At 34.0% G+C, this 27,702-nt stretch overlaps 1 protein-coding gene across 1 annotated transcript; it reads right to left on the reverse strand.

Annotated features, from left to right (window-relative positions):
* On the reverse strand, positions 1-27,265 carry LOC145662970 (uncharacterized). Its single transcript, XM_081729052.1, has 4 exons — positions 27,182-27,265; positions 20,502-20,562; positions 8,372-8,545; positions 1-4,090 (listed from the first exon to the last, which is right to left on the reverse strand). Exons 1-4 carry the CDS (start codon positions 27,188-27,190, stop codon positions 588-590), a joined length of 3,747 nt encoding a protein of 1,248 aa, XP_081585178.1. The 5' UTR covers positions 27,191-27,265; the 3' UTR covers positions 1-587.
* Positions 27,266-27,702: the final 437 nt, after the last annotated feature.

Genomic DNA, 27,702 nt, shown 5'->3' on the forward strand with positions numbered 1-27,702 from the left:
TTTTATTATGAAATGTATATAAAATGTTTATAAACTAAATTATATACAATATTTTACAACAATCTTAACAATATCATTTAACAGCATTATTAACAATAAGTACGTTTTAACTTAATGATGAGATGTTCATACCAAAGTGACCTTGTACTTCTTTTAACATGATCATATAAAACATTACATATATGACATTTATGTAAATGTAATGAAATAATATATAAAATATGGCAATGATTGCAGTATGACAAAATTATATTAAATCTAATACTTTTTAACAGACAACATATTTAGTCATTCTTGGTAATAATATTTTACGTGAAATATCTGAAAGATTAAAATTAACATTTAATTGTAAGTGACAAAGTAATTTTAAGTCACTGACTAGATTTTGCATTTCATATGTTCTATTATTATAATCCTTGTTTGTCTTTAACAAAAGTATTTTTACTTACATGGTTCATTCTAATGTTATGACGTTTAACTAATCATTATAAAAACAGTAACATAATTTTTTAATTTAGCATTTCCACGTTTAAAGATTTTCTTAACAACACAAAGTATTGAAAAAGTATAAGATTCACAAGTTAATATTACAGGTACCTTTTAACAGTTCTAGACTCAGGTCGTGGTACTTGTACCAGTAATGTACTAGGCCCACCAACTACGACGTGGATTTCTGTCGGTATTTTAACTTTTGCAGGTTTTTTGTCAATCCTGTCCTCGAATTTTCGTTGAGATTTCAAATATAGAGGAAGAGCCGGAAGTCTAAAGTTATCCCCATAATTTGATTCGGGGTAAAGTTCTACTTCGCCGGGTCTTTGTTGTAAAAACACATCACTTGGTTCATCCACAGGCTTTGAGTTGGAAGGCGCAATGAATTGATCGTGCATAACTCTTTCTTCTAGTCTATAATTATTATTACTATTGTACGGTTCTGGTTCTTGGTTTTCAAGAGCGACAGATTCAGATGAGTCCATGTCAGAAACACTTCCTTTGCGGAGAGCGTTTGAAGGTCCAGGAATGATTCTCCAGCCTCTTTGAAGCATGCTTCCATGCGGAACATCTTCGTCATCAGGAGATAGACGGAAAGGATGTGGTTTAATTACTTCTTCTTCTTGTAGTATGTCACGTCTTTCGGTGTTGTCACGTCTCCTATCTGTGCTCACAACAACTTTTATATGGTCCCTATCCTCATGAATTCTTCTAGTTTGTGGACCTTGAAATCTTCTTCTGTTTTCAGGTTCTTCTCTATTTTCTCTGTCTGCTTCTTGAAAACTTACATATTTTGGATCCTGAAAACGTTCGTTTTCTGATTTTTCCATCATTACGATTTCTGCTTGCTGGAATTGTTCATTTTCTGGGTTTTCAATCATTACCATCTCTGACGGTTGGAATCGCTCGTTCTCTGGTTTCTGAAACATTACAATCTCTGATGGTTGGAATCGTTCATTCTCAGGATTTCCGATTGGAATGAAGTCTGTTTGAAATTGAGGTGGTTGTTGTTTCTGTATTTTAGTTCCAAATATTTCATTTTCATTTTCAACTATTGATTGTGCTTCCTCAATATCTTTCTGGTCAAAATCATCTGCAGCATCATAGTCAGGTTGAACTACTTCAAAGTCGGGTTTTCCTTCTTCAAATTTTAGCTCCTGGTTAACATTTTCCTTTTCTTTAGGTATATACTCATCACTTCTTTCGATTGGAGTGACAGTTGTGAAGTGTTCTTCATTTTGGGGCTCAGGAACGCGCACGAATTGACGTCTTTCCATTGTTCTAGTACCAAATTTAGAATTTAAATCCTCAATGAAACTTGGAAATTCAAGTATTTCTTCCGTTGATTGTGTTCTTTGTGTTCCAGTCGATTTGTCATCGTTATCTGCAAACACAACGTCAAAGTGTCTCTCTTTAAAATTATGATTGTTAAGTTTATCTTCAATAGACTTCTCCATAGGGCTAAATGTATCTTGATTTTCATCCAACTTTCTCTCTTTCAAGCCTATGCTTCTGTTGGTTTCTTCGGTAACCTTCTTTGAAAAAGGATTAAATGTGTCTTGGTTGACTTCAAATTTTCCCTCATTATTTTCCCGAAACATGTCATCAAAATTTCTTTCTTTAAAGTTTTTACTTTTGATATTCTCTTGGGTTACTTCTTCTCTGAAAGGATTAAAATCTATAACATCTCCACCAAATTCCAATTTTGGATTCTCTAACTCTTTGCGTACAATATCTTGAAACTCTTTCTGGTATGTGTGTTCAACTTTCCCATCAGCTTTGTGAGCTATATGTACCTTGTGGCGTTGTTCCGTTGGAGCTGACTGTTGATCTGCAATTGAACCTTCAACCTTGTCTTCCACTTCCGCGCTAGATACTGGGATAAAGAGTGCATGAGAAACTCTTTCACGAGTTGAATGTTTGTCACTGCTTTCAGTTTTTGGAGTATGTAATGGAATGTTAGTATGTGGTATATGATGATCTTCATTTTCAACTACTTCTTTAACTTGGTATCCAGTGCTGAGTTCTGGAAGTTCTTGGACCACATGTGGTTTAGTAATATGTTTCGAAGTCAAAAATTTCTCCTCATCCTTTTGAAAGTTATTTGATGAAATTTCTTGGGAACGAACGTTTGCATTGCGTCTTCTAGCATAAATGTTTTCTCTAAATGGAATTACATCATCATTGTACTTATTTGTGGGTGGTTTATCTACAGTTGTTTCCTCGACTTCATAATTTCTGTTTATAAATTTATGGTGTCGTGGACGATCAATTTTGTAAGAAATGTCTCTAGGTAAAGGTGGATTTTGATTTCTCAATTTTGATTTATGGAAGTGGTACGAGCGCTCGTCATCAATAGATGCAGAGGATGGTCTGCTATGCCTTTCATGTTGCTTGATGTAAGAGTCAGATTTTTCTTCATGTATTTGCTTGATAGTTGCGTCGTGCTTCTCACTTGGCACTGTACTATCACCCACAAGAGGTTTCCGTATTCTGTGGTGTGTAAATTTAACATCTATATTAGCATCTTCATTTGTAAATGAGTCATCTTGATAATTATGTGCATATCTGATTGGTTCTTTTTTAACATTGTAGTTTAAAATGTCACTTTTCTTCTGCTGACGATCAGTATTTTCGTTCTTATGAATTACTTGAGGAGCTCTCTGACTTTCTTCAAAGACGCTGTCATTTACATCTCTTAGTTCACTCCAGTGATGTCGTTCATTTCCTTGCCTTCTGGATTTCGGTCTTAACGGATAAAATACCTGAGGTCTTCTATCATCAAGAGAGGAATGTCTGTTACTTCTACTTTCGTGTAAGGTCCTTTCTCTCTCGTACGGACGTGCACTAACTCTCCTATGTGGTTCCAATACTTTTCTATCTTTGAACAATGAACTCTGTACAACTTCTCCTTGGTCTTCAAAACTTCTAATGTATGATCTTTCCTCCGGCTGATCTGAGGAAATTTTCGGAACGTGCATTCTTACTGGAGAAAGTTTCTTCATAACCCTTCTGATTGTAGGTCGACGATTAACTTCAGATGAATCTTTCTCAGCAATTCGTCTCTCAGCTATGTGATCTTTGTCTTCAATTCTCTCTTGGATTTGATGCGGAAGTTCCCTAAAAGACATTATTTTCTTTACCCGAAATTCTTCAGGATTTTCTTCAGTTGCAGAAAGATAAAATGTTTTGTAATTATCTCTGTCTTCTGATTCTGGAACCCGTACGGTGTCCCGACTTGAAGAGCTACCATAAACAATCCGTTCGTCATCTACGTTATCTCTCTTTCTCTCAAAATTAACATTGCTGTACACGGTTGCAAATTTATCTTTAAAATTAGATTTATCATGTGATCGTTGTTCATCTCTGATAACATCTTCAGCTGTGATTATATCCAGTTGGCGATCGTGTCTTTGTTCGGGCTTGCTACGGTCGGTCATGGTATTGTATTCTTCTTCCTTAGAATTTCTAAGACCAAAGACTTCGAAATCTTCTTCATCTGGGCTGTAAAAATTGTCTCTTCGATACGCTCTGTCATGGTATGCTGTATCGTCAAGTTCGTAACTTCTACCATGGTTGAATTCTTCTGGATGGTCTCTCTCTAATAAAAAGAAAAAAGAAGTTAATTAGAAAAATTATCTGAAGCTTAATAATAAATATATTATAAACAAGTAATATTTTAGGAAACTGAAAAGACTTATGGAGGTAATGTGTAAGGAACACTATCTTTTTCACAATTGAAAACATTCAGTGCAAAAAAAGTAAAGAGCATCTGCTTAGAAGTGTCAATTTCGTCCGGTAGATGTCACTGCAGGAGGATGTTTACTGCCATCTAACGGTATAATATGCAACTTATAGTATTCTAAAATTGTACACCTTAGTTTCAATAGTAAGTAATGGGATATGGATAGCTATAATTAAAGTCACTTTTACACATGAACCGTGTGCGTGGGTTTTCTCGGGGTTCTCCCGTTTCCTCCCACTTTCTTCATTCCACCATTTCATTCATTACTCATTATCACCGTCTCCTTTAGCCTAACTGGCATAACCGTGGGACGTAAAACTCAAAATTTCATTTCATTTTTTTTTTTTTTTTTACACATGAAAATGTTAACGGATTAATCCCATATAAAACTCGGCCAAAATAATCAGTCTAAGGTATGTATTGCAAAATAGATTGAAAAATTCGCTTTCGTTCGAGAGTTATCGTGTGAATAACGGACGTAAATACATACTAACATTACAATCTTATAAGTCCCATTTACATGATCCTAATAAACAATTATATTCATTACACTTAATATTTACTCCAGTTCCATGTTTATATGTATAATAATACATTACTGCCAGCTTGAAAACCATGCAATTTCAGACTGGCAATAGAAGCATATAATTGGAAATTAGATTAAATTCTGTAGAAAGCTTAAGCGGCTTAATCACTGCGAAATTAAAATGCCGTTAATTTTAGAGTAATTATATGATATCTTCAAACACAGAAAAGATAATCGAAATCTGGAACAATAGCGCGCTAGGATAATATTTTGCATGAGGTACCGTTATCACGAGTCACCTAGTAGCTGTCCGTTTGCAGCCATTTAGAAACGCGAAAATAAATGCAGATTTTCTAAATGGCTGGAAATTGGAAACAGATAAGTGAGTCGTGATAACGGTATCTCATGTAAAATAATTTGTCTAGCGAGCTCTTGTTCCACTTTTCGATTATCATTTATCTATTTGAAAATATGCCATAATTATTGTAAAATTAGTGGTATTTTAATTTCGCCGTGATAGAGCGCCGTAGTGTACATTAAACAAATTTTGTAACAACAACAATTTTTAATGATAAATTGTTAAATATATTACTAAAATTCAAAACAAATTCTTGATATCAAAAGTGAAATGCAAAAATTCATGTTTCTCAATAATAGGGATCATACTAGCTATACTGCTGAGTGTAATTAAAAGATTCACTCCATCTGAGTTCCTAATGATAGCATATTTAAAAGATAATGGATAACGGTAATGAATTCAGAAATAACAATATCCGCGCACCTTGCACCCCCCGAAATAGTAAAATTGAAGCCAATGTTCAGACCATCCACTTTCCAAATGAATATAGCTTTTATTATGTTTTAAAATAACTGGCTCTGTTACAGTACCTATATTTTTGGAATGTTTTAGGTCAAGATTTACATCAGACTCGAAATTCAACTCTGCAGTTGATTGAAATTTATTCAAATTTGCATGAAATAATAAATGGAATGTTGATCATCTACATATGGCACCTCACAGTAATCCTTCCGTATAATTAATTTTCTATAGTTTTGTACATTTGTTGTAAGGGTCTAGTAGGCCACTTTATCTTTTCATTTCTTCATACTTATTCCTCTAATTATTTTGTTGTATTTACTTTTCGTTTAATTTTTGACATTTAAGGTGGCAATAGCTTGAAATTATGTTTTTGTTCAGCTATAAATCGAAAAGAAAATTACCATTTAAACAATAATAAACAAATAAAACTAAGTGATACGAAAGTAACATGGATACATTTCTTCGTCTTCATCCCACATCTAAAATCAATTAGTTGTGTTAAAAGAAAAAGATAAATTAGCGGTTTCAAACAGCCAGCCGCAGCAGAATTAATTAGCTTAGTTTCTAATGAGCGCCTTGATAAGATGGCAACCTTGCATCTACAAAATTTGGCAATGTTATACAAGGTCTTGAATGCACCTATAGTATATACAAGTTTAATTTGAGTTTATTCTTATGTATGTCCCGTATCAGCAGTATTTATTTAAGGATACTAAGACAAAATGAAATGAAATCTTTAAGTTTTACGTCCCACGATTATGCCGGTTAGGCTAAAGGAGACGGTGATAATGAGAGATGAGTGAAATGGTGGAATGAAGAAAGTGGGAGGAAACGGGAGAACCCCGAGAAAACCCACGAGCACGGTGTTTGTCCACCACAAATTTCACTTGGCGGAGGCTGGGATCGAACCCGGGACCCCAAGCACCAGAGGTGAACGCTCTACCACTGAGCCACCGCGCCCCCTGGATACTAAGATCTGCTACATTTTGCTATCTGTTAAGATTTTTATTCGAGTTATAACTTCAAGGTGCAATGGATGTAGTAGAGTGATTAAAGTGTCGAAAGTAATTCACTCATCTGTGTTCGAATTTAGGCCATGTTACTTTCTGTTATTTCTATTTCAACAATTCAACTGATTACCCTTCTTAATTCTTTTGTTTATTTGTTTCTATATAGCTTGTTGTTGCTCCTAGTGAAAAAAAAATAGAAAATGGGCAAAAGTAAGCACTATCTCCTTCTACAATGGTTCGCTAAATACAATGAATATAGCAAAAATGTTTCATAAAGAGAATACTTTATAAATACTTCTTAAAACTCTTTAAACGAACATTCATCGTTTATTGTAGTAAAATTTATGTCAAGAACATTCTCAAAATTTGGAACCTGATTCATGGTGTATCCTGATTTTTGAAAACATTTAATTGCAATTTAGTATATTTATTTTAACATGTTTGTGTGCGAATGAAATCATTCACATGATGATTATTCGATCATTAAATTTCAATTTATTGTTGTCACCGTTAATAATTTTTACACAACCTGCATTTCTCGCACGATAACCTTGAACTGCTGAAAAATAATGTAAGTATACCTGATTATGATATTTTTTATTATATTATATTATGAACAACAAGAAGCATTATACAAACATGTAAACAAAATAAATAATAATGATAACATGTTGGAATGTAAAAATACAGGCATAAGGTAATAGTACGAGCTAGATTCGAACCAAGATCTATAAATCATAAATCTGACGCTTAAAACACAATACTATAGAGGAAATTTTGGGTTATTATGAGCTCACAAGCACGCTAATGTCAATTTCAATTTTATGCTTTGGGAAGAACTTCCACCCCACTATTTTCTTCATCCTTTGAGATCGATTATTTGCCACTTCGTAAGTGGCCTTATAAATATCAACACCATAATTATAATATCACCTTAATATATTCAACAATAAATCCAATGAAACCTACATACCTTTAATACACACATTAGTTGTGTCAGGATACCATGAACTATTACACTGTTGCGAAACTTTGCAGATACAATGTTGCCATATCGTCAGGATGTACATTAGGGTGGTAAGACAATTAATTCCGTGAGTGCGCCAATGTTCTGTTTCATATTAACATTGACGATATTGCCATCTACCGGACAAAATTCAAATCAACACCTAATCAACACATAAGGTACGCTGATGGTGTGAAAGATATATGCTGTTTTTTCTTGAGGCGATGCCTACATCACGTGGGATGAATTGAAATCAGTAAACAAAGTCCCATAAATCTTCCATTCTTGCTTGATCATGTGCCAAAAAACCGAATGAAAAATCGAAACTAGATTGAAAATTCTATATACACACGAAATCATTTATCTTCTTTTAGAATCCTCCTCTACTTGGTCAGTGTACTTCCTACCAATCCTATTGTTTCTGTTTTAAGATATAAGGTCAAGGATTTAGTGTTTAATATCGCATATTAAATGCAGGTGACCTAAGTTCGATTTATGATATTTTCATTTGAATTCCGCACTGTTGAAAGAGATTATAAACATCAACTAACCCAACTACATTATACTTGTTAAACAGGGATAGTTCCGAGTCATAAACAAAGATTTATGCATCAAAGATAATAATTATTTCCTGAATGTTGTGTATCCTAAGTACTCCAAAGATAAGAGGATCTACGCAAGTGATTATATTGACATTTTTGGATACCTTGTACAAAGGATATGTTTCTGTCGATCATAGAATTGAAAGAGAATAAACTGCATTGTTGTTACTCACCAACAATATCGAGCCTTTCTTTAGGTAAGGGTACATCGCCATCATACGATTCTTCTACCAGACTTGCATCAGGCCCTTCCTGTGAATGTGACTTGTAAAATGTTTCTTTGTTTGGCACATGATAGAGTTTTCCATTTCGCATCACTTTCCACGTACAACCATCCTTTCCAACAACTGCAATAGAAAACTTATATTATATGAATCCATTTCCATACACTGTATATGATGGAACATGTTAGTAAATTAACCAGATTGAACATTTAAGCTCTCTTTATGACTAAATGTTTACTTCGTTAGTATGAAAATCTTTCTTGAGTTTTTAATGTGTATTCCCGATGTTCGGGAATTTCGTAAGAACCAAAGGCCGGACAATAATAAACCAACAAAACAAAAAAACTACATGCTATTCGTTCTATACCAATAAATATTACGCTAAGCAGCAATGTGTAATAAGCAAAATTGATCTTGGCCGTTTACCCATTTGATTTGACTTGATTTTTAGTTTAGTGTCCTTTTAGCAGCGAGGCTATATGAAACGTGGACTTATAGTTTAACGTGGAATCCGAACGACATGAACTAACACCGGGAGTCGAAGCAGGGTCTCCAACGTCAAAGGCGCGTACACTAACCGCTTAGCCACGAGGAAGCTCCCGTTTATCCGTGATAATAAATTAATCAACCAGTGCAGTTAAAGTAATTAAGTATATTTATGCACAATCAGATTATTGTTGGTATGATTACTCTTCAACCGTTAGGAAAATCAACTGGATAATCACTTCATTTTCCTCTATTCATTTTTAGAAGTATGTGTATAATTAAAGAAACACAACTGTCCTAAAAGAATTAAAACTTGCACCTTAACACTTACGAGATATCCTTGCCAAGAATTTCTAGATAATGCACAATTCTATGTTTACTTGTATTATGTAATTAATATTTAAAATATTCGAATAATTAATCAAAGCTAATTATAAATACCTAGCACCGTAAACGATATCGTAATAGATTGCTGTCAGAACTGCAACATCTCTCATAACATCATCAATAACAAATTGACACTTACAAACTGCTATTTTCATTTCCTAATTTCCAATAAACTTTACAGTACATCGTCATTATTTTTTTTTCCTGTTGCAACTCTATTTTTCCTGCTTCTATTGTCTCTTTCACATCTTAATTTCTCAACAGAACGAGAGATTCTTAAATTCTAGAGTGCGTATACCCTAAAATGTACGCAAACGCGAGCAGTTTTCAAAAGAAAATGACAGGATAAAATATATTCTTCCAAAATCGTAAGACTTTGAAACATGTACGTGGTAATTGTGTAAATACAAGCGAAAGTTGTACAGGATAGCTGACCTTAATATAGTAAGTAGAACTGTAGCTAGGTCTGTTACTAGTATATTTCACAAGTCTCTGTCGTGACACACGTGGAAAAGGATATTTTCAAAGGAACATATCGCAACAAACTTTGAGTCTATAATAGTTAAAACATTTTTACAAAATAAAACTAAAGATCATATTTCCCTGTTGCTCTTTTCTATCTCTTCAGGTATATAGAGTAGTTAACTTAATCATTGAACACAAAGTATTTAGGTGCCTCTTTTACCCCATGCAAATACTCGCCTTTACTGAAAAGTAGTCATTGGAAACCAGAATTCAATTGTCGGCGGGAGCTCATATTATTTGGATCCCTCGATAAAATAAAAGTCTACGTCTCATATAGCCACGCTGCTGAACAGAACGCTCAACTTCCACTCAACTCATCTTAAAACTAGTCATTTTCAACTCGTATATGACGTAGGAGCGGTTTTTATGATCAGGGCTAGGAGAAAGACAACAAGTTAAGGAACTTAGTAGATGGAATGGAATAAAACAACATTGACATTGTTCGATTAGTTATGAAACTAGTAATAGTGAATCTGCAAGAGCATCGAACACTGTTTGTTGTTACCACTGTTTTATTATTATTATTATTATTATTATTATTATTATTATTATTATTATTATTATTATTATTATTATTATTATTATTATTATTATTATTATCAACGCTAGATTTGCTGGTTTCTCCTTGCTCTGTATGGGTGGCTTGTTAAGGATTCGAACATCACATTGTGACATTATAGACCATCCGGTTGTAAATGATTCTTTAAAAGTATATTGCATTTTAAAATAGGTCTTCTAGACAAGCAATTTAGGACAATCTATTTTGGTCTATAAAAAATAGTAAATAGATTGTTTACGAATGCCTACTCTGTCTGCTCCAAATTGCTGTAACTGCTTAGACCTACCTCACCACACATTAGATTATATACGAGAGCCAAGAATCAAGAATGTGCAACAGTTTCTCTAATGATAAAGAATCCGGATAATGCGAATAATTATGTCTGATTATTGTGGCATTGAACTTGTACTGAAAGTGTTAACAGTATTTATTGTGGAAAAAGGAAGTATGCCCCAATGACCATAGTCGGACATTCACTTATTGTAGTGAGGAAAAGCTCGATAACATCTTTGTAAAAGCACACACACACGAATGCTTCACGGTTGGAGATTATTTTGATAAGAGGAGAGTGAAACAAATATTAAAACAAAATTCTCTGTCGGTCACACTCCTTCAAATGTAATTATTAGAGCGCTTCAGTAATGTTTCGCAAAGGAGAAAGTAACAAATAAAAATGAAAGAAAAACTTCTTTGTAAGTAAGTACTTTACATTTCATTTTTAGGCAAGGCTGGAAAAGTATACTAATAACGACATATAAAAGGAAAAAGGTTGCAAATCTCGTTAATTTTCTAATCGACTGCTAATAGTTTTCTCGTGGCTACCATGAGGTACTTAATAAGCTTCATCGTAAAATTAAAAAGAAAATGGATTACTAAACCGTGATTGATTTGATTGTTTTTGTTCTTACTTAAGAGGGAGAAGGAGTGCGCCACAGCGGCCGGAATATTGGTGTTCAATTTAACATGGGATCTCAACCATTTTTTAGACAAAACATGGTTTTATTTCATTCTTTCGCAAAAATGTCTCAATAGCGCACTCAATATGATGCATCTCATTTTAAAGGTGCAATTTGAACGCTGTGCGTGATATTTTCTTTTTATAAATACAGATAATTATAATCCAAATTCCCATAAGAAAATTATCAAAATTAGAGGGAAAAGTCTTCTGTTTTCTTACAGTAAGGAAAAGAGCTAAAAACTTCGGACTTTTTTGAGAACGGAGTACTATCTTTGTATTTGTGCGCTACTGTACTATTTTTTCGCGGTTTCCAAAGACATCCATTACACAATCAATGAGAAATTATATCCTTCATTATTGAATCTACAGAAATCAGAAATCAGATTTTTTCGTGTTCACGTACTTGGCCGTCTAACTGCTAGATGGCACTATAGTCATTCCTCATCCCACTTTCCTTCTCAGCGGGAGCCAGTCCTTTTGAAAACCTACTTTGAACTTCTTAACAGGGGCGGGAGGAAGGATATCATTGTGAAGAACGGAAACTTCAAACACGAGGAATTGCAAAATTCAGACCTCTTTAGTTGATGGTTTCTGTTTCAGCAGTACAGTAAATGGTTTCTATGAGAAGAAGTAATTTGTGTTTGTAGCGATAAAGTCAACCTTTCGACAAAGATTTGTGAAGGAAGCCGAACCAAAGTCTTCGTTTATCTATTCCAAGAAAGAAATGAAAATTTCCTACAGGACTGAGAATATACATGCAAGAGAAAAGATAAAATACATTATTATAATCTTTAGGGTAGATTAATCCCCGAAATATTCTTTGTTTACCTGTCAAAAAATCAAGAATAATATAAAGCTCTTTCATTAGCTTCCATCGTACAACATACTAGACACACACACATTATAAACATACATAAATACATACATATTATATATATATATACAGTGGCGGATCCAGGATAAGATGAGCTAAACCATAGTTTACCTCTTTATTCAGAGTAAACAGGATTGAAGCCCATTTTATCCAGTGTATACCTAAGCGTTAAGGGAAGGGGGCTATAGCCTCTATAGCCACCCTTGAATCCGCGCCTGTATATGTATACTATTTACAGTGCCGGATTTACGTATAAGCTAAACAAGCTATAGCTTAGGGCCCCACTCTCTCGGGGGCTCCAGAATCTAAAGAAAAATTGGATATACATTTCTAAAATATAAGAAAATTTTAAAAAATAAAATAAAATTTATATATACATAGCAACAGTGCTTCCTGCTGTGTAGCCTAAGTTCATGTAATTAATGGAGCTCCTTCTGCTAGTCTGATTCCTAAATTATCTCTAGTTTCTTCATTTCTGTATGTAGGGTGCCTATGTTGATCTGAACACATAAAGGGCCCCATTACCTTAAACAGCTTGGGGCCCCACTAAATCTAAATCCGACTCTGACTATCTCTTTATGCATGTTTGCTCCCCCTCTTTTCGAAGCAGTGTTTCTTTGATATTGCTTCCAATTCCGGCAGGTTTTGCCAAGGGAAGAAGAGTCCTTACTCATTCCAGGCATTCAAACTAGGGACTGGACTACTGCTTCCAACATTCTGTCCCCCTTGTATCCCAGTCTGAATCAATTGTCTAAAGCCCATAAAAATATTCAAATTCAAATGTAGATGTTGCTCATCAGTGTCGTCACCTAAATATTTCTCAATCAACGGTAGGGGTGTTTGGTGCCCTCAATCTGTCTCCCTCTTACTAGTGGAGAAACACTATATTCGGTAGTAATTCTTAAAGAAAAAAAAGTGTTGTTTAATGTATGTAGTTACGCATAGGAAACTAACTTTTAATATATCCTAATAATATAGAAACGCACCATACGGTACCTTACTAAAATAAACACCCATGCCAAGCATGCAAACATTAACAATAATAAAAAGGATAATAATAAACATTTTAAAGACATTCTTTCATTAATCAAGTCGCACTTAAAAGTAAAAAACAATTTTGTTTATGCATACTAAAAAAAATGGGATGCGCTCTAATATAGGCTTACAGTTACTTTATAAATTCTTAAAATGACGCGTCCCATTCTTTTTATTTAGTCTTGCATAAATAAAATCATTTTTAACTTTTTAGTGCGAATTGATTAACAAAAGAATGTCTTTAAGAGGTGTTTTATCATTTTTTTATTCGTTGGACACATTTTCCAAATCCTAAAGTGATATGCAACCAGGGAAACCAGAGCTGGTTAAAGACTAGTATTTATTTTAGGATAAAGAAGTTGAAAATAAAAACATATTAAAATTTGCTTTTAAAATAAATAGATATATTACAAAGTATGAAAGTAACAATGGAATATTGTATTGTCACCGGACTTACGTCGCTCTGCAACAGTTCTTAGTTCAATGACGTCAGGAAATAAGTTCAATTTATACGAACACTTATTTAATGTTTGAAACAAACACCTGTTACGTCCTTGTACACTCATGTCCAAAATGATTGTTGCATATCTATAATTGTCTTCTTGTAAGAATATAATGTAATAATGATTTTGCTGGGTACTTTTAATACTGATACTATGTGTACAATCGGGAAATGTATATGTGCTAAATTTCATATTATATAAATACGAAAATTAGAATGAGTAAAACAAAATGTTGCTAAATGGACACGAAAATTTTAATTTCGTTTTATTGTCTTATTTACTGCTCTTTTGACATAAAATTTGCCACATACATGTCTTTGCCGATTGTACACATACTAACATTATAAGAAATACCGGGTGAATTCGTTATCAAATTATATTCCTACAACAACATATTTATAGACATGCGACAATAATTTTGGACATGAGTGTACCTTCCTGAAGAAGGTGACACATCTTTTAATTCTATTGTTAATGAAGTGGTCTATTTCCTCAAATAAAATCCAAAACCAAGCAGGGCATATGCTCCCTCCTGTCCCCAAGGCTAAATGTAACATTGCGGCCCTTTCCTGTTGTAATAGGAAACACTCAGGATGGTCAGCCACTGGTATCGAACGCAGGGCCATTCAAATGCGAAGGCGAGAGAGAGGGTAAATCTGGTGGTTATATTTGAAAAGAAAATAAGGAAATGGATTCCACTAAAAAGAGTCACATTGTCAATACATTTCAGATCTATGTCTAGGTTTTCTGCCTTTCAATTCCAAGTTTTTTTTTTTTTTTTTTTTTAACCACGCAGGCCGTAAATAAATTAGAATATCGACTCTCCTGTGTATTTTAATATTAGCATGGTTTTTCATTTTATATCAGACTCTTCCCGCACTATTCTGTTATTCACCATAGGTAGAATCATTTGAGAACGAGACAGGCGACAAGTGCTTCTCTATGGTAGGTTAGTGACCATTGTAGATATTTGAGTGGTTTCTCTAGACACAGGGCTGACGGATGATATCATGTCCGTCCCTCTTATTTATTTTTTCTTCAGTTCTGTTTCCCTTTTAGCCAAAAGAAAGGAATTTCACTCTTCTGTCCCATTTACAGCCGTAACCATCCCCCTCCTGCGCTGTCCAACTTTGACCGCATGCAGAGGAAAAGAAGGAAAAGGAGGGGTGCCATTTGCTTTGACGGCATTTCAGCAAAAACCCCATCTGTTCCCAAAATAAGGAAACACTTTGCATTGCAAGGAGAAACTGAGGAAGGCTGACATCTTCGATTTGTCAAGGTCACTTGAGTCCCGCCGACTCTTAATACCGAGGTTGTGAGAGATACTTCTTACTTTGATGAAGTTATTTACTGGAAGTACAAATTTATACATACAACAAATTATGCAGAATCTAAAACGGTTATGTTTCCAGTGTTTCTTCCACACATGTTTTTGGGGGACACTGGCCTCGCGCAGATCTGAGAATGTCTCCCGGAGAAGACCAAAATAATATGTCTATAATATAATAATAAATAGAATAGTACCACCGGTGTCCCAGCGGAATACTAAGTGTGTCCCCAGAAACATTGTTTCTGAAAGAAACTCTGTATGTTTCTTACAACCATTGTAATTTCAACAGTACAGTAAGAATGCTGAAATAGCTCTTGAGAACTAATTAACTCTATAGCCTATGGAACCCGAGGGTTCAATACCACATTCACAAAAGCTCTGTATTGGCTTCTGTCCTTAGCCAATCTTACACTACTTGTTTCTACTCTATATTCGTATTCCTTCTAGATCTATCCTAATAGTGCCTTCCCATCTTCCCCTAAATCGCTCGATTCCCTCTGGGAACTCATGTGGTTCGGATTCCACGTTAAGCTATACGTCCACGTCTCATATAGCCTCGTTGCTGAACGGAACGCTAAAATAAAAATCAAATCAAATCATATCCATCTAGATCACCCTAATAATCTTAAATTTCAGAAAGATTTTTATTGATCTGAAGAGCATAATATATTTTTGATTACAATAAAGAGAGAGAGAGAAATCATGTAGCATGTAGCTCTTTCCTTGTTAGTCAAGAGTAATTAAATTTATTCACCAGATACAGTATTATTGTTTGAAGATTCCGAACGCTCTAGAATTCGAACAAACTCGTAATATGAACGAAAAAATTCGAACAAACTTTGTCCGGATATATGAATCCTGCTTCAGGATCCGAACGCCCACCACATTGTACGTGAGTTCTTGTATGTTTACCCCAGCGCGCCGACCACCAGTACGCTTTGTAGTTCCGTTCATAGTCGGAAGCACTTACCCAAAGCATCTCATATGATTTTGGTTACTAAATTTGGTTTTTGTTCCTACTCGGTATTAGTTTCACTTTAGTAATTTGTTTAATTATTGAACACTATCAATTTCAAGTTTACAACAAAAACATCTTTATTTATTGATTTACTCAAAACATACGTATGAGAATTTACACTTATCTATACCATTTTATTTACCTTAAAGAGATCTATCGACCGATAGATGTCTTTTGGACAGTTTTTATATGCTGATAATTTTGTAGAAATTCTTACTTCATTTATTTTGAAATTCGATGAGCAATAGGGTAATTAACGGAAGTACAAGAAATTATTCCTTTTATCCTCTTCCTTAAAGAGATATATAGAGTTGAAACGACACAATAAGTCGATCGAATTAGGTATCGACCATGGACATAATTAGTAATGATATCTTTCCTCCCTACGATTGTTGTAATCTTCTTCTTCGTTAGCATGCTAAGAACACCACTGATCCAACTTTTATTAAGACAGCCATCTTAGAAAAATGACAGACGGAGCCTTTAGTCATTCTCTTAAGAAAACGCTTACTGCTGCACCAATTTGTAAGAGCAGAATGTTTCCAATAAAAACCGAGGTTTGAAATATTTCCCGAGACAAACCATTTTCCAAAAATAATGACCACGTTCCGGAAACTTATACTTAAAAGATACTAGAGAATTGTCAGTTTCGTCAGAATGTTAAAATGTATTCAGGATTAATGGAAATCGCCTGTTTCCAAACAAGGTTTTTATTGTGAAAGTCAAGTGAGGTCGACAAACCAGCCGCGAAGCGACTCAATGGTTCGCACGAAGCGTAAGAAAAATTTCAAAAATAAACCCTTCTTTTCCTTGATTTTGAGCACTTTTTATTACTTTATTCCTTTCATTTTATATAAACGTTTCTTATTTTCATCCCGAATTTTGCGCTCCCTTACTTCGGCACGGCCCCGCTCACTCTCCCCATGGCACGGTACTGAAGGGGAGACGGAAATTTAGTTCGTTCTTCAGAATGTTCCTATGATCATGTTGTTAATATAAGAGCTGTACCGAAAAGGACAATGCTCTACCCAAACAATGATTTATTTCTCTTCTTTGTTATTTTTAGAAAAAAAACACAAAGCGTGGTAACATTGCTTGAAAATGTCATACCAATGATGATGACATTTGAATTAATACCACAATGACAAATTGAATATTCTCTATTTAAATTGGTGCTTAACGTTTTGATATGCTCCCTTCGAAAATATCGAGAAGAAGATACTTGCTCCCTCCTTCACAAATTTTCTATATACGGCCATGGTTTATACAAAGAATTCCACTTTGCTTCTCTTAGTATGTAGAAACGATAATTGACAGCGAGAAAATTTGACAGATTTTATTTACAATCAGACTGAGAAACCATTCTTGCATCATTGGCATTCATACTGAATTTGGAAGGCAGTGAATAATCACCCTCAAGTAAAGTGGGAATACGCACATAGTCGAAATATAGAGGTGATAAGCCTTTGATGTAAGTCATTGCATTTCTTATTAGCTAGTAACGGTGAAATGTTACGGGTGCTGTTGTTTGGATGTGTTATCTTATGATTTAACTAGTTGCTATAACTGAAAAAAATAAGCAGTTCAAAAAGATCTGGTCATTATCTTCAAAAGCCTCATTCGTTATAACTGTGGAATCGTTTACTCGCCAATCATCGCAGCGTTTTGTACCTAATTTCATTTTTTATAGCCTTTCAAAGTTCATTTGTTGTAAATTGAAAAATGAAATAAAATCTTTAAATTTTACGTCCCATGGTTATGCCTACAGATGCGCACGAGGCAAGATTTGTGGCTGTCTCTTCTCGAAAATGTGCTGTAAAAGTGATGTCTCGACTCGAAAAATGTATATTTCTCTATTGGAAGAGCCGTGTCTCGACTCGAATTTTGTCAAGAAAATCCTGTCTCGACTCGTCTCGTGCGCATCCCTAGTTATGCCGGTTAGGCTAAAGCGGATGGTGAGGATGAAAAATGAAGGAAATGGTGGAATGAAGAAAGTGGAAAGAAACGGGGAGAACCCCGAGAAAACCCACGCACACAGTGTTTGAATACCACAAAGTTAATTTGGCGCCAACTGGAATTGAACCAAGGACTCCAATCACCAGAGGTGAACGCTCTACCACTGATTGTTGTAAAATCAAAATCAACCTTTATCAAGCTGCATATGTTATAGAATGCAAACGAAACCTCATGGTATTCATGTCGTTCAACTCATGAGTTCTTCAGTTTGTGGATATAAGTTGTTCATGCATATCTCGTTCTTCCTCTACGAAGCATGAAATGCCCAAAATATGGCTTATGATTTTCTTCCCCCTCATCGTCTCTCTCAGCAGCTTTCTTTTGTACTTTTGGTCTAAATGTTACTGTACTTACTTTCCAAAATTCCCTACGTGTTCTTATTAAAAAAAAAAAAAAAAAACTTATCCTCGAATTCTTCCCAAGATTCTTTCCTAATAGAAGAGTTAAAGTTTCTTGAAATCAAAATAGAATTTATCTACCCAATTTTCTTATTTATCCTTTAAATGCTGAAGGACGCAACTGTTGCGTCAAGGATTTAAACCTTAATAACTCAGCTACTAATTAAGCTAGGAAAAATAACTTTGGTATTAATGTGTTTCTGAAGGATGAAGCTTGCAGCTGATATGCATTTTATATGTGTGGGGGTAACACGGAGAGGGGGAGGGTAAAGTTTGTGTTTTTTATTTCTTTGCATCATTTTTGGAGGTCTATTCCCCCCTTGGGAGTAATCCATAAAAATTGGTATGTGAAGCAATAAAGTAGTCCCACACACGCTAATACTCTGCAAAATTACTTGTTGGTTATATGAGAGAGTAAGGGAGGGGCAAGGTTGGCCATTTTTTGTCTCAGTTTTTTGATTTAAATTTATTTTCTGGATGGTTCCATATAAGACAAGATATATTTTTACTGAATTAGTCTGCATAAATGTTACCTGTTGGAATTAGAGTTCCATAAGCTTTCAAAGGATATATTAATCATGACTTTCTGATAATTAGGGAGATCACCAGGGCCAACAACGTGAAGGACTGCAACAACCCTTCAAAAATGATATAAAGGACGTTTTTAGATTAATTTTGTTCTTTTATTTTATCTCGCTTTGTATTGCAACACTGGCTACAATTTTTATATTATTGTCAAAAGTATATTGCCTACATATTAGCTTCATTTTGTCAGCGTAAAATGACTGTAAGGGTTGCCAAGGCTTCCACAATTCTATTTTGATTTCATATTTTTGAATGATTTTTGTCTGTTCTTCTTCTGTTAATTGGGTGGGAATTGCACAAGCGTTATCTCGTTTGAATTACTGTTCGATAAGCTTTCCAACGAGGTATTAATGAAAAATTTTCACTTCATTCTCAAACCCCAAACTAATGAATAAGATCTTTGAATTATTTATATTTTTTAATTGGAGAAGGTAATTAAATCATAAGATATCACATCCCAATTGACGCACCCCAAAACGCTTCATTTTTAATACGGGAATATAATGTTATACCTGATTTTCATGTACTAACAAATAAAGAATATTACATCGTTGCGATATTAATTCCCGTGTGATCTTCAGTGCTACGTCACTTTGGTGTATTTCCAAGCTATGTGAATATATAATGTGAATTTGAATATGTGAATATATAGATATAGATATATATATTTATTTGATTAGGAATCATGGTCCCTTAGGTCTCTTCTGGGTACAGATCTGATATGATATTAACGATAAGATTATACGGACATTTTGAAGAACAAAACAAACAACATTCGCGTTTCCGTTTTAAAAAATAACGAAACACAAAACATAAGTAGCTTTAGTAATAGAGGTATTACGAACGCATTGGGGAGAATAGTTCCTCGATCGCCAAGAAACAAGAAATATTCTAAAATTTACCTTTCCTAAGAAATACATCATTTGGAGACGAAATAATGACCATTTATCCTTAAAGTTCACATCATTCCGATAAAACTAACAACTGTCAGACTTTTTTTAAATATATTTTTTTCAAAAGTGACCGTAATATCTGGTGAAAGGTGAGTCTTGGAAAAAAAATAATAAGAAAAATATATTTGAGGATAAATTTTCTGATATCTCCAATTGGTGCATTATTTTTTTTTCTAAAGTTAGCCGTTTTTTGAGAAATTACTTTTAAAAACCAGTCGAAGTGCCTCTTTGACAGCCATTTTTCCAAGATGGCCACCTTATCATAAATTGAGTCAAATTAGCTCTTTTACTATGTTTATAAAGAAGAAAATTACGATAATACTATAAAGAAAAAAATCATTACTATTTATGTCTATGAACACCAAATAACCTAATTCTAATTAGACTGGCCTATAAAATATTTCTAAGTTAGTTTATTACATAACTATTAAATATATATAAATAATACTTACCTAGGCTAGAGTCACTAAGAGCATAGTTGATGCACAGCAGAAGAATAGCTGCAGAAGATATCTAGGTAAAGAATAAAAAAATACTTTATTGTGGTTGTTTCATCATAAAAGGTCACCCACCCTAATCTATTTACATGAAACAAATACACATAATTGGAAGAAAAAAGCTTCTCTATAGCTAAATAAATACGATACAATCTTGAGAACATAATAAAGTCTGAAAAATTTCTTCTTCTTCTTCTCTTTATACCTAAGATGAACAGTCACTGAACTGTTTTGTTTGTTCATTTGTTTTAATTGCAATATTTTTTTTTTACACTACCATACTTACAACTTTTGGCATTGACCAAATAATCTCAAATAGTTTCATGATATCCGATTTTTCTAAAAATCTTTAGAATTATGTTGGAATAGCAGACATATGATAACTTTATAAATACCATACTTCAGTAATAGAACATATTCCTTTATGCAAAAATTTGTGTATTATTACGAGATATAACCCTACCTGTTTTAGACATTCTTAAATACGGAAAAGAAAAGACTTCCTTTTTTCAAATGTATTAGTAGCCTCTCCATAACGAGCAAGAATTGATTTATTTCCATGAGTATTCAAAATTTTTTCCGGCAATTTAAAAATAAATCCGTAATGCTGTACAATAGATAGATAATTCTTACAGCATAAAATGTCTTTGCCATAAGTCATTAGCATACTTTTTTTTTTTTTTTTTTGTCCACGTAAACACATTCTCTGCGATATTTTTGTTTACAGAGGTTAGTATATCTATCAAGTCCTCTCAGTAATTCAGCACTAAATTTTATAATTAACGAATTTCTTGTAAACTTCATACTACTAAAACTCAGACTGAATAATCTACAATATATTTGGTTAACCTCAGTAAAGGGCACTTCTCACTTACAGACAAATACCAATTTTTCAATTTTGTTCGTACTTCAGAGGTTTGCCATATGATTTCTGAGACTTCCTCATTCCTTTGTGGTTTGGCTCGTTAACATTTTCTCGTTTCTCTCTCATTCAACGACTTCAAACTCTTCTGGGAATAGCTGCGCATAAGCATAGGGTTGCTCCACGTTTATTATAATTTTTGTCTAGTTAACTGCGTTTCAGTTTTAGAAACCCACGGTAATTCAATATGTTTCCTGCTTTCACAAACATATTTACATTCTTCTTTGTTTTACGGTTTATGTCTCTTTGTTCTATTATCTTTCCTTTACTCTTTACTTTCTTTGTGCTTCTTCAAATGCTATTATACATCTCGTTCAGATTATTTCTTAATTTGTTTATTGTCGTTAATTTGATCATGAATTGAATCTTGCAGAACTCCTAATCGTTTACTGAGCATAGGCCTCATTCCGTATGAGTCTTCGCAAAATATCTACTAAAGAACTTGGGGAGTCTGTGGTGAAAGAAAAGTAGCCTAGCTACAGGTTGCAAAGGGTAATTTATGTTTCAATATGCAATATATAAGAGGATCGTAAAACGTAGAATTTGGATCAGTGACATCATATCAAAAACGTAATATATTATGTCGATTAGCGCGAAGGAAAACTCAAATATTATGTTAAATTGACGCAAGCGGCTACGGAATGTGGTCTCCCTAATTATTTCCTTATTCTAGCAACAGACTTGGCAAACCCTAGGTGGGCTAATGTTTGGCATAGTTGAAAGTGGAAATTTGCATAAATAAAGTTAAAATACATTGGCTCAACGTTGGCAGTTGACTAACCGATCACTTCCCGCTGTTAAGTCTAGTGCCTGTGCCCCTGGAAATTTGATTCCGAATTTCCAGTGCTCCACCGTAAACATTGATTAGTTCATTGCTTTCAATGATTTTCTTTGTTACCTAAAATCTATTAGAAAGGGACTGTGATTCAAGTCACACTCTGCTCCTCTGTATAGAAGAAAATTCTATGACGTCAGTGTGTCTCTGTTATCTACCTAAAGACAAAATATACCAAGTTACAATATTGTGCCACAGAAGACTGGGATTCTCGTTCATCTGTGATACCTCAAATTTTCTTGGAATATCCGCAAAAATAAAATATGTAAAGCGGGATTAGTAGTTAATGGGTTACCAATCATGACTTAAATTAAGCCGCCTAAACACTGGAAACTTCATGCAAAAATATCTCACAGCAAATCGGATTTTTTACACTGTACTTCTGGCCTTAAAGAAACCTGGGTTCACATGACTGTGAAACAGGGCTTAGACAATGAACATCCTTAGATTTATAGATTACATGAAACTTAATTATACCCCTATATGTTTCCCAACAATTGCACGCAATATTAAATTATTCCCACGAAATCATAATAATAATAATAATAATAATAATAATAATAATAATAATAATAATAATAATAATAATAATAATAATAATAATAATAATAAAGAACGATACCATATCTTAAATATATTAATCGTTCACGGTAACTGAACACTAACTTTGCAGCTTCATATAATTCTTTATTTAAAAATTGTAGGATGGTTATCGAATATATTTCTTGCAGGAAAACAGTTTCTTTGTTTTACATATCCGAAGTTAGGGATCTGTTAAACTCCTGACTCGTTTCATATTGAGAAATTTCATTCTTGTCGTTTGTGGCTTGTTTCGGTTGATTTCTGGGGTAACTAGAAACGTATACAAGGGAAATTTCGTTACAGATCAAATATAGGTTTTTGTATTATATGAATATAATACTATATTATACTAATATAATATTATATGTTATATATTATACTAGTACAGTCAATAAATTCGTGGACTGATAACCAGAATATAGGCAACCCCTAGAACCCATGGTTGCTGTGCTCAATGTGAACGTCCACACACACAGATAATTACACAAAACCACACTGACCTTCAAAATAGTTTAAACATAATTTTCTCTTTTGACCCGTCGTGTCTCGGTTTTTTGCGTTTTGGAGATGATGGCGATTTCCAGGTGGCTGCTTGTATCGCTAGTTGTAGATCGGAGAGGAGACACCATGTTTCAATTCCTGTTATTATCCGGTTGGGGAATGTTCCATCAGCGTCAGCACTTCTGATCGCTGTTCTTGTGTCAGAATACGTTGGACACGGTGCTGAGTGAAACGGACATGTTCAAGTCATCTGTCAGACTGTGACACGTACCATGGCTGATCCGTACTGCTGCTGTGATGTCATCTACCGACTGGGAACAGTTAGCCTTCACAACAATTGCAACCTCTTCGATCTTGCATTCTGTTCGGACTGTTGTTGGCCGACCTACTGGTTCATAATCCTCTAAACTGTTTCTCTCCTCTGTAAAACGTTGAAGCACGGTCCAAGGCGTTGCCATTCTACACTTGCGTGATCATCTGCAACGTTCATGCAGCTGATTTGCCTAGTTTTTGGCAGAACTTGACGTTTGCCCATTGTTCAAACTGCGACATTCTTCAAATCCGCCGCGGCGCAACCAACTCCTTTCACAACAGAAAGAGTACGTCTGTTTACACTCTATGCACAAACCTGCTTCTTGCTGGGTCGAGAGATGAACTTCCACTGCTTCCTCCAGGATATCATTTATCAACTGTAGTATACCAATGGCGCCACACTGCGTCGAGTCTACGAACTTATTGACTGTAGTAGTACATACAGGGTGTTTCCATTTAAAATGTTAGTAGAAAATATCTTAGAAATCCTATAAGGCAGAGAAGCGAAGTTTTGAACCCCCCCCCCCCCCAAAAAAAAGGAAGTGGGACAACATCCTGGGTATTTTGTAACATCACCGAATGAACAGTGTTGTTAACCCAATATAAATATATATTTTTCAAATGGCACTACGTCAGATTATCACATATTTCAAATCAACATATCAAAAGAAAACTTAAAATACTACATTTATTATTCAGTGTTGGAAGCTGAGGATGTTATAGTATCACAATCATCCAAAGTGTGGAAGCCTCTAATACATATACAGCACAATGGAGATGCACATGATAATACGTATCGAAAGTACCTTAGCGTTGGATACCATGATCATGGTATGACTTGTTTCGAATGAATAGCAACGCTTGAAAATTTGATTTTTTTAATGCTTTATTTTTTTCTATTTCGAAAAAAGCGCTAAGATGAATATCATATCTAGTTACTTGTATGGTTTGCAATCGACGTACAAATTATTTTGCCGTTTCGATCTCTCAAACCGTTCCAGAGATATGATAAACGTTGCTAGAGTTCGCAACATTGCTGAAAATGGCGTATTTGTGAAAAATATTTAAAACGATTGTTGTTTTCCTTCTCTTTTATAGCATTGGAGCAATAGCTTTTAGTAGCTATAATTACAAGTTCTAGCAATTGCATGATTTAAGCAGTGTTGGAAACTTCAGCAATATTTATCATATCTCCGGAACGGTTTGAGATATCGAAGTGCTGTAAACGACAATATGATTTACACATTCATTAAAAATCAAACAAGTAACTAGATATGATATTTATGTAAGCACTTTTTCGAAATATAGCATTTAAAAAAAATTAAGTTTTCAAGCCCTGATAATTTCATTGCTATTCATTCAAAACAAGTCTTACCGTGAACATGGTATTCAACAATAAGGTACTTTCGATGTGAATTATCATGTGTGTCTCCGTTGTGCTGTATATGTATTAGAGGCTTCCACACTTTGGATGATTGTGATACTATAGTATTCTCAGCTTCCAACACTGAATAATAAATGTAGTGTTTTAAGTTTTCGTTTGAGATGTTAATTTGAAATATGTAATAATCTGTCGTAGTGCTATTTGAAAAATATAACTTTATATTGGGTTGACAACACTGTTAATTCGTTGATGTTAAAAAATACATAGAATATTGTCCCCCTTCTTATAGTTTCTTGGTGCAAAATTTCTCTTCTCTGCCTTTTACGATTTCTGAGATATTTACTATTATTATCATTATAAATGGACCACCCTGTATATAAAAATACTCATACTTTTCATATTATAAATAGAACAGTATACGTCTAATAATGTTGTGTAAAAAGATTTATGCAGTGATTGTGTATAATATAAAATAATTAGTTCAGATATTTTTAAGTTAAGTGTTGTCAGTAAAGAAAATGTCTTTCCAATATGTAATTCCATTTGAATTCTTTGTTTGTTGAGGTAACTAAAGCAATCTAACTTTCTGGTAACATGCTGGATAAATCTGTATTTGAAATATTTGTAACTAGTTGGTTTTGATTATTTTCAACACAAATTTATATAGGGCCTATTGGTTCTTTCTTTCTGTTTAGAAAAATAAAAATTACTATCATGTTGCCCTATAACGGAAAACTAGTAAGCTTGTCTGTTGCAGGAAGAATTCCATCCTTTATTGTTTATTTTTTAAACACATTTTTATTATAAAAGAACATTCTATTTACAACATAGAAAATCAACTATTTCATCATTTTCTTCCCTCGTATCGTAAATTAATGTTTAAGAAGTTATTTGTATCATATTTTTTTATTCTAAAAACTTTTAGAAATTTATACATTTTATTTTATTTAAATTTGCAAAAGTTTGACTAAGCCAAAATTCCAAATTTAATGACCCCTAAGTTGTCAATCAGAGATTTGTACTATACATCATAATTTTTAATGTATTCACTAAAGTCTCCAAACTCTACCATCACGCCGCGTTTGGTTAAAATCAAATGATGTTCAAAGATCCCGTACAGTTGTCTACTATCAAGAATTTTTAGTTTTGGATCTAAAGATCCAAAATATGTCAATCAAAAATTTTCTTGTACGCCTTATATCTGGAGAACTACATATAGTGTAACCAAACCCAAGCTATCACTTAACTCACTATGATGTGTTTATTCCGCAAAAATACGAAAATTCGATTTAGGGGTCGTTCAAAACTTTTGTGGTCCCTGATCCAAGATCCAATATATTTCAATCAGATATTTTCTTGTAGGCCTTATATCTGGAGAACTACATATAGTGTAGCCAAACCCAAACCATTACTTAACACAGTATGATGTGCTCATCCCGTAGAAAATACGAAATTTCGATTTAGGGATAGTTCAAAAAATTTGTGGCCCCTGATTCAAAAACTAATTATTGACCAAGATCGCAATCTTTTGATGTATTTTTGGGATATTTCTAAAATTCTTGCCCAACATCGCAATCTTTTGATCATTCTTAAACTCTTGTTTTGTTTATTTTTTTCTTAGAACAATCAAATTAAGGTCGGATATCTCTCCACCCTAAAAGTAATTAAGTTTGCACTAGATAAAATTGCATTGAACTCACTAACATGATAATAATTTATTTATCCTTATTTATTCAGACAATAACTCGCCCTTGGCATTCCCACTGGTCTAGTGGCTAGCATTTTGAACTTAGGTGTACGTGGTTCCAGTAAAAGATGCTTCACAGTGGTTCGGATTTCGTATTAAGATCTTGATCTACGTCTTATATAGCCTCGGCACTGGAAAAGAACACTACATTTTAACCAAGCTGTAAACAAAATTGAAATAACACTTCTTCCTGAGGAAACTTAAGACTAAAATATTCGGATACTTTAAGATTTTTCGAAAAATACTAGATTAAAACCTATTATCAGTTATGAATAATTCTATATATCTATTTTGCAATCGCTGTGTAAATTCCGTTCACAATTCAAAATATAAATAAATCAACGTGACTCACCTGTCTCATACTCTTGTTTAGTTTCTGCCACACTGATGATTTGAAGTGGCTCACAAGTTCAAGGACACGTTCTTGGCGGGTAGTCTTCCTTGAGAACACTGTTTGTAATATGATTTGAGGTAGAACAACTCACAGAGATTTTATTAACCGTTAGGTAAGTCACCGGAACGATAATGGCGTGTGGAGTCAATGCATGACGGAAATGCTTCCTTCCATTTTCAGTCGAAAGCGATTGAAATTCTTCTGCATTTCCTTTCGTGAGCAACACTTTTTCTACATACACTTTTCTACCATACTTTCTCCGGCTCCCCCGCCACAAGAAAGCAAAGCAAGAAAGCAAATATGTTGCTTCCTACTCGATCATTACTAATTAGTATATTTTCCTTTTGATTCGCTTAATGAACTCTGCTTTTCTTTCTATAAGTTGTGGATGGTTTCCTGTCACTTGTACCTTCACAAAATTCAACATTAATATTATATGGTACCAATAAATACTTAAGATGTTAGTAATCTTAATTTAA

This window comes from Thermobia domestica, chromosome 10 (genome assembly GCF_964235325.1).
Source record: "Thermobia domestica chromosome 10, izTheDome1.hap1.1, whole genome shotgun sequence".
Classification (NCBI taxonomy): domain Eukaryota; kingdom Metazoa; phylum Arthropoda; class Insecta; order Zygentoma; family Lepismatidae; genus Thermobia; species Thermobia domestica.